The 8,653-nt window shown below is 35.3% G+C and overlaps 1 protein-coding gene across 1 annotated transcript in view; it reads right to left on the minus strand.

Moving 5' to 3' along the window:
• LOC120634490 overlaps positions 1 to 3,570 on the minus strand; it is a 59,093-nt gene extending 55,523 nt beyond the window's left edge. The window contains exon 1 of the mRNA XM_039905134.1: positions 3,151 to 3,570. Within this exon, the coding sequence (XP_039761068.1) occupies positions 3,151 to 3,193 (43 nt within the window). The 5' untranslated portion in view covers positions 3,194 to 3,570. The remainder of the gene's footprint in view (positions 1 to 3,150) is intronic.
• Positions 3,571 to 8,653: the final 5,083 nt, after the last annotated feature.

The raw sequence follows: 8,653 nt of genomic DNA on the forward strand, positions 1-8,653 counted from the left end.
AAAATAAAGGAGTACAACTTGCAACACATTGTGATATAACAAAAAGCCCACGCTAGTATGCAATAGGTAAGTCCATAACATCGGAAAAATATTAAAAGCCCAGAGAAATAAAAGGCAACAGACTTTTAAACCTGACCAATATTAAGACCTAATACGCCGGACACGTCTTCAGATATAAAAAGTAGTCAGTCAGAGACACGAATCGTGCGGCCTGATCACGTTCACATAATTCAGTTTGCCTCGGTTTGTCTGTATGTCCACTTTCGAAAAATTCCAATTGAAAATACCCGCCCAGTGGAAGTTCGATTTAATATTTCGATTCGTTGAGAAACGAAATGTACGTAAGCAATATTTTTTACTTCCATTTTTATTTGTTTTTATCTGTATTGAAGAGGATCATGACCGAAATTAAGCAGAAGTTAAATATGAGAAGAATTAACCTATTTTCTGAGGTGAGCGTGTTATTTGACGTTTAAATTGGTGGGTGTGACGGTAGGCTACCTACCTATTCAATAAATATTTCCAAGGGAGCTACCAATCTTAGGCAACTATAAGCACTATTTTAAACATTCGATAAGCTGACTTATGAAGGAAAATGAATAGAACAAATAAGGAATTAAAATTCCATTTTTAAAACATTTAACACTTTTTTTAAATGAATAATTGAAGTAAAGAACATATAACAGCTACTTTGTACAATAACTAATATTAAAATGTATTATTTTTACGAATCCGACACCGATTTTTGAGAAACTTTTGTGTTGTAGAAAATAAATAGTGATGTGCCTATTTGGTACCCAAAATATCTAAATTAAAGTTTTTTACGTTGTCCTATTTTTTTATGTAATACTAATAAAGCGATAGGTACGAATGATGTTAATATGTTACTTCGCGCGCAAATGCTAAGTTATTGCGTATTGATTATGTATAATGAATAGTGCTTAACAGTTTACTAACAGTCAGTAGTCAGTAAATACCTGCCTAGTTACTAAATAAACTTGTTTTGGTAGAGTTACATGATGTTTAAGCACAAAATAGTGAGCCATTTATCGTCTTCATATTTATGTGTCTGAATAACTTTATCACAAAATAGTTAAAAATCAACTGTATTTCATAAAATAAATTAATAAAATGATACATACTTTCAAAAAATTCTTAGGTAATTTAAGGGCGATAAATAACGACTATCTACTAATCAACTATAAAAAGCGCGGTTATAATCCGTTAAAAAATTAGCAGCGCACTCAAATCATTAGGGTCGATCGTAAACAGTCATAAAAAGGTATTCGCACCATAAATAATTATAATTATGTAAATGAATTTTCTATTCCATCTCTAAGCTTAATTAATTTTAAGTAATAAAGCGATTTATATCTCCAACGTATCTCACATTTGCATAATATCTTAGAATCTCAATAAAGCGAGGCTCATGTACTTATTACGTTTCTTTTTCATAATCTAACGGTACTCGAATTCTCGGATGCCTGTGAGTTGTGATGTTCACATTAACATACGATTTAACATATTTTACATATATTAGTGTGGTGTTTATAATACGCTAGACTTGTTGTTGTGTTGACAAGTTATAATTAACAATATATATTTTTTAATGCTTACATTTTACTTTATTGTGCTTTTTTACAAAACAAAATGATATGATATTTAATTAAGTCTGTGTGTTGGTGTTATCAACGATGAGAATTTTTGGATGATAGAAATAAATAATTTTACAGTCAACATTGAAAATGCAGATTTAATGTAAAAAAATATTCATAGGTATCTTTTGACTTTCGTTTAATGTTAACGAAAAGCTTTTATGATAATAACAAACTTATGGAAATTTGGAAACCTCTGTATTAGCTTCAGTTCAAATCTCTGTTAGGTATAAAGTATAATAATCGTCTCATTACATAGTTATTGGGCACGGACGAATACAGGTCAGAAATATGCGAATAATTTTGGTAGATGAGACATTTAAATATTGCCAGTAAATTTGGTAATACTCCATTATTTCCACAGCATTAAACTGTCTAATATCCTAATTGACATAGTAAATATTGGTCCATCAAGCCGGATCGAATGGCAAATATATCGGAACAAATAAATTCTACTAAATATTGTTAACTAACTAAATTAATCCAAGTCACGGATAGTTTGAAATGTTGAGTTTACGTTTATCATTTGTATCTATGCGGGCGTTAACTTAATTTAACGGGGTGAGATAACTACTTACCTATTTGTATTATGTTATTTATTACCTGTCTTTATCTTTAGCTCTTTTATATTGGTTTTTCTTTAAGCTTTAACGTCTTTAATTTTCGTTAATGGTTCTTTTGTTTAGATTATGTGTAATACAGCTTGCATTAGAGCATTGTTATATGACCATTTAGTTTCTTGGGTGGATATTATATATATTTTTATACTGTATAGCTAATTAATTCTAAGATTTCTATAGCCCAACGGTTTAAGCCCGGTAATCCAAGAAGGAAGTAAAATTATCCTATATCAATATTTTCGGGCATGGTGTTGGACACCATGGCATATTGTTGTAGATTTCACATAGGTATTACGTTAGTAGTTATTTGTATATTGTATTTAATAAATCTAACATATTGGTATTAATTCTTAGTGATGTAGTTATTCAAATGCACGTAAGTGTTAATTGTATCATCTTAACATTTAGTTGACTTCTCTTTAGAAATATGAAAATACAACTTTTTAACATGCTTATTTCAGTAACGATAGTTCAATTTTATTTAATTTGTTACCGATGCGAAAACCTTTATTCCTAACGGGAATCAATATCTATTTAGGTTTATGATTTGTTAAATGATTCATACACTCAACCACAAGACTGTGTTATCAGTTAAAATACAAAGCGTAACATACAAGCTTAATGTAGAAAGATATCTGTTCAGAAGTTACTTCTCATAAATATCAAAGTTATCACTTTACTTCCTAGGTATATAGGTATATCATTTACGTTTCTCGCAATAAATCTTTACTTCCTATATATAAATTTATGTTTCTCGCAATAAATCGTAAACAGTCACTATAATAATAATAATATAATAATGAAGTTTTTTTATTAGAGGCATACAAACCCATATCAGTTTTTATATACAAAGAAATCTATAATGGTCCACTTACCTAAAACTACCAATATAAAGCACAAACTAATGTACAAGATCATCAGGAATCTTTGGTAACTAATAAACTAATATTATCACACACAAAAATGGCAATCATCTACGCGATCGCCAAATTATATCACAGTTCACATCACTATCTACACAATTTTGGTCACACTGCGATCCCATCAAGCCATCACTATTACCAGCACATAATATTTTTTGTTGAGTGCATTCGGACCACAACTTTTTTTCGAACTCAAACTTTCGGTCATCGTACGAGATGAAAACCGTTCCTCTGGTCCGAAGCGTGTCCCATCACTATTTACGACTAATCCGAGTCGATTAGCGAATTTTTAATTCGATTCAAGTCACTTTGAATTGTTTAAATGTTGTATTGTACGATAGTTTTAATGTAACGCGCGACACAGGTTCGCCCTCGACGATGGTCGGGACGCAACTGGCGTGAAGTTGGTTAGGATTGGTGAAGAATCAAGAATGCGCGGCGCATGGTTGCCTCACCGGCCATGCTCGGGTGGTTACCCGTCCAAAAATGAAAGCTCTGCCAATATCGCTTATGGAAAGTAAACTTACGTCTTCTGAACGTAGTTGGGTATTATAACCAGATAGACAGTCGTGCATTGTCTGTATCGTCGCCCTCGGTCTTGGCCGCTTTCGTTCCGTAGGTAGGTAAGAACGCATTGTCGAAACGCATTCGAACAACAATTCTAGTCGTCCGTCTCTGTCTTGCATGCGTTGGGTAAAAAAACAGGTAAACGCACCGATGCGACGCCCTCGACACAGTTCGATTTAGTTTAGAAATATTTTCAAGAATCGAATAGTTAGGTAGGCACGGTTTTTTGAAATGGGAATAATAACACGGTAATTTTAGGAGCTTTTAGCTTTTATGAGCTTACTACGTTGCTGTGTAAAGTTAAAAGCCTGGAAAGCCTGAATCTGGAGTTTGCAGGTGTACAAGCTCATTGCAATGCAACATTAAACGTTGGGTCGTTGCTCCTACTTTGTGGGCTAAATTTACTTTATAATTCAATGTTTACATCAGATACAATTATAATCTACATTTACATGATACAACATATGTAAGAACGTCGTTTCTACCTAAGTATGTCAATATCGATAATATAATTTGATTATTTGGGGACCTATATTGTAACATGATTACAAAGAATGTGTTATATATAACATCGGGGTGACCTACTCTATAATTGAAAAATTTCTTGAAAGAAAGAAAAAGGCTTTAATGACAAGTTATTTAAACAGCAGCTTTACTATAAACTCACACAAGCAAGAATAATAATTACTGATAAATTATAATTGTTGAATGTTTCTAGCTGCTCGCTAGAATATAACTGCCAAATTGCTGGTAGAGTCACTACAAATAGACAAATAAGCTGTTCAAAAAAATTAACTTAAAATATTTGAACTCTGAATTTTATCATAGATAACTTATAAGTCTTGTTTATAACAGCACCTATATCTAACTACCGATAAGTAAAATAGTATCGGTAAAGTAGTAATAGTATACATAAGTAAAATTACTAAAGCTATAAATTTCAGTGTATGATGAATCTAAAATATACTCAAACATATTATAAAAAATAGGGCATGCAATAATTATACATTAATGATTTATGATTGGCCGACATTGCAAACTACACATAATTACAATAATTAATTGTAATAATATATTAAAGTTGTAAAATATACATTTGATTCTGTCAACGAAGACGATAAATTCTGATAATTAGCACATCGTTTATTGAAATACCGAATAGCGTTGTAAAATATAGGTGTAGGTACATCGGTGGTTATCGTTATGTAAATTAGCTATTATAATTTATCTGATTTGCTTGAATATATATGCTTTCTTTGTTGTAATTAGTAGTGGCAGTTTCATTTGTCCAAAAAAAGTCGATAAGTCGATTTAACATCGACACATCACTATTTGGATATTAAGTAGATAAATTAAATCCCAAAAATATATTATTTTTTTAAATCTGCATTTGTCAATTGGTTTCTATTATTTTGATAATAATTTTTTCGGAAAAGTATAATTGAAAACGACTTTTTGAATGCTGTTTTTTTATCTTAGGATTCCGGTGTCTATAGCACCACGCTTTGTATTTTCTGATAAATGTTACTTTATGACATTGTTGCTTTGTATCTACATCTTATAAATCAGCAATTTAGAATATATTATTATCTTCAATATTCACTAATAAAAATTGAAGTATATTTAAATTATAAATTAAATAAAATGTTTTTGGAGAAATATTATATTGTGGTGTTAATCAATCCAGTTTCGCAGTAGCCAAAAAATTTATAGATTTAAAAGCGTTAAATATCCTCTTAGCTATGAAATTTAAAAAAAAGTTTTACAATATCTGGTCGTACTATTGTATGTCGCTAGTAACGAAGCGTTCAAACACTCAAAATACCTCGAGAATAAAAATAAAAATACATATTGTAAAAATAAAATGTACCTCCTGTCTGTGTTCGAGTAGGAACGTAATCTGTGGAACAAGGACCAAAGACAGAAGTCCTAAAGGCTTTATAGGCGATCTCCAGCCAAAAAAAGTTTACGATAAAACTTAAAACGACCCGTTGTATGTAGTGTTGCCAGCTTTAAATATAAAAAAGCGGGACATGAAAGCAGAAACGACGACATCCCTAACGCAGCGGTAAGCTCATTGGTTTTTAAGTGGGAGGTCTCGGTTTCTACTCATTTACTAATAATACCAGTGAAAATTCAGAAACTTACAATTTAAATAGTCAGATAGGAGGTATCGGCCGTGTCGCTTAGAAACCAAGTAGGGTAGAAACGACGACCTCCCTGGCTCAGCGGTTAGCTCATTGGTTTTTAAGTGGGAGGTCTCGTATTCGATCTCCGGCAGTGGCACTTTGTAAATTTACAATTTCAGAATTTTCTCTGGTATGATTTCATGGGAGGCTTTGGCCACCAAGTATGGTTATTTGTATAACTGCAATACCCCTAACAGTAGAAGAACCAGAGTTACCGACATAGCTCAACGAGTCGCGAAGCTGAAGTGGCAATGTGCCGGGCACATAGTTCGGAGAAAGGATAGACGTTGGGGTCCCAAGGTGCTGGAATGGCAGCCCCGAGCTGGTAAGCGCAGCGTTGGTCGACCCCTAACAGGTTAGCCCAATACCATCTTAGACGGCATCATCACTTAACAGCTGGTGAGATTGCAGTACATGACTAACTCCATTATTCTCACTACAGATATTCCTCAGCTGGGAACAAGCTGCCACTCTACTAGGAGAATATTAAGAGCTTGCGGGTGTGGTCCAATGCGGTTTGGTGAGCTTGTATACGTAGTTATAATTGAGTAACCAATCAGATCGCCTACCTGATGGTAAGTGGAAAACCTAAAATTTAAACAGAGCAACACCCCGCGGGGCGTGAAAGCAACGCGTCCAGCAAAGTGCCGTCCTGTGTCCATCAACGTAAAACGTAGGTGTTAAAAGCCCATGTGCCTGTAATTAATTAAATATATAAAAAAACAACGGCAACCGCGCTCGGAATACAGCAATGCTGCTAAGCGGCAGAAACAATTACCTATGGCAGTAGTACTACCCCGGACGAGCTCTGTCACAAAAAGTCTTATTGCTGTATCAAAATCGGGATATATCCCAAAAAAATAAGAACGTATGGCAAGCGTACATTGATGGAACCATTTGGGTTTCAAGATAGGTACAAAAAAATTGTCCCTTAACTGTCGACGAGCCAAAGTTATGTTTTAGCTAAGAATGGAGTAAAAAAGTTACATTCTGGGGCCCTTTCGTTAATTATATTATGTTGAGTATGGATAGAAGAAAGGAATCGTCAACGCAGTTCACAGTAGTTTGACGACCTCTGTGACGCAGTGCTTTGGTTTTAGATGGGAGGTGCCGAGTTCGATTCCCGGCAGCGGCAATTTGGAAAATCCGTATTTTCACTGGTCTGGGAGGCTTTGGTCGTGGCTAGTTGCCACCCTATCGACAAAGGCGTACCGCCACGCGAAATAGCCGTTCCGGTACGATGTCGCTGCCATAACTGGCTAGCCTGTGCCACCAGCGAGATAAAGAGAGAAAATATAAAATAAATTATGTTCTCGCACAGCTTTATCAACTCTCAGAGCACTGGCGTACAAGTGGAAATAATATCCAAATAATATATGTGCAATAATTAACACGGGCCAACTTCTCCTTCCTATTCCATATTCCCGCGCTTTAGCAAGTGGACACGATGATAATATCCATTAGGAGCCAGGGGATATAATCGGGGGATATAATCTGTCTCCTGCCTGTGCTAGCCCTGCTAGTGAGATCGCAGTCAAGGGCTAATATGTAGTGGAATTAAAAAAAAAACTTAGTACTTTATTAACAAGTATTTGCCGCTCGCCACCAAACCATGGTTTAACATTAATTAAACACAGTTCAAACTACAATCCGAGCGTGAAGTTAATATTATACGCGTATATAAAATATAACATCGGCACCAAAATTCTATTGGTTTGCCTGTAGGTGTCGGCTACCTGCTGTCAATTAGTTTTTAGGGTTCCCTATTTTTCGTTATAATAATACTTCGTAAAGCGGTGATAGACCAGTGGGCACGTCGACTCACGGGGGGCCGAGTTCGAACTCCAGCACCTATAACTTTTCTAAGTTATGTGCGTTGAAAGCAATTTCTTCAACGGTGTAGGAAAACATCGAACCTGCATGCCTGAGAGTTCTCCATAATGTTCTCAAAAGGTGTGTCAACCAATCCGCACTAGGCCGGCGTGATGGACGGCCTTAACCCTGATGATTACAGCAATATAGAGGCCTTACCTCATAGGCTCAGAGTCACTCAGCGGGCAATGGAGAGAGCTATGCTAAGAGTATCTCTACGTGATCAAATCGGAAATTAGGAGATCCGTAGAAGAACTAGAGTTACCGACATAGCTCAGCGAGTCGCGAAGCTTAAGTTGCAATGGGCAGGGTACATGCTCGGAAAACCGATGGACGTTGGGGTCTTAAGGCGCTGGAATGGCGACCCCGCACCGGTAAACGCAGCGTAGGTCGGCCCCCAACGAGGTGGATGGATGAAATCAGGCGAGTCGCTGGGAGCCGCTGGAGGCAAGCGGCCCTGGACTGTGTATTGTGGAACTCCCTACAAAAGACCTTTGTCCTGTGGACGTCGATTGGTTGAAATAAATAAATAATTATTTAATAAATAAATAATTGCCAAATGTTTGGTTCTACAATCTACGGAACCCATTAATTTAACTCCACTCGTACCTGTCTCCCAAACTCAAACGCTCTTGAAAACAGAAAAAAAACGGTCAAACGAATAACAAACGTTTCTATTTCCAATCGTAAGATGTTGCAACGTTAAGACTTTAGAATATTTCTTCTGTAATGACATTGTTTTGCATTAAATATTATTTGGCTTGAAAACTGAGTGAAATAAAAAAAAGACAGGAATAATCTCACCTTATACAAATGCTGTTTTGTGC

The sequence above is a fragment of the Pararge aegeria genome, chromosome 24, assembly GCF_905163445.1.
Source record: "Pararge aegeria chromosome 24, ilParAegt1.1, whole genome shotgun sequence".
Taxonomy (NCBI): Eukaryota; Metazoa; Arthropoda; class Insecta; order Lepidoptera; family Nymphalidae; genus Pararge; species Pararge aegeria.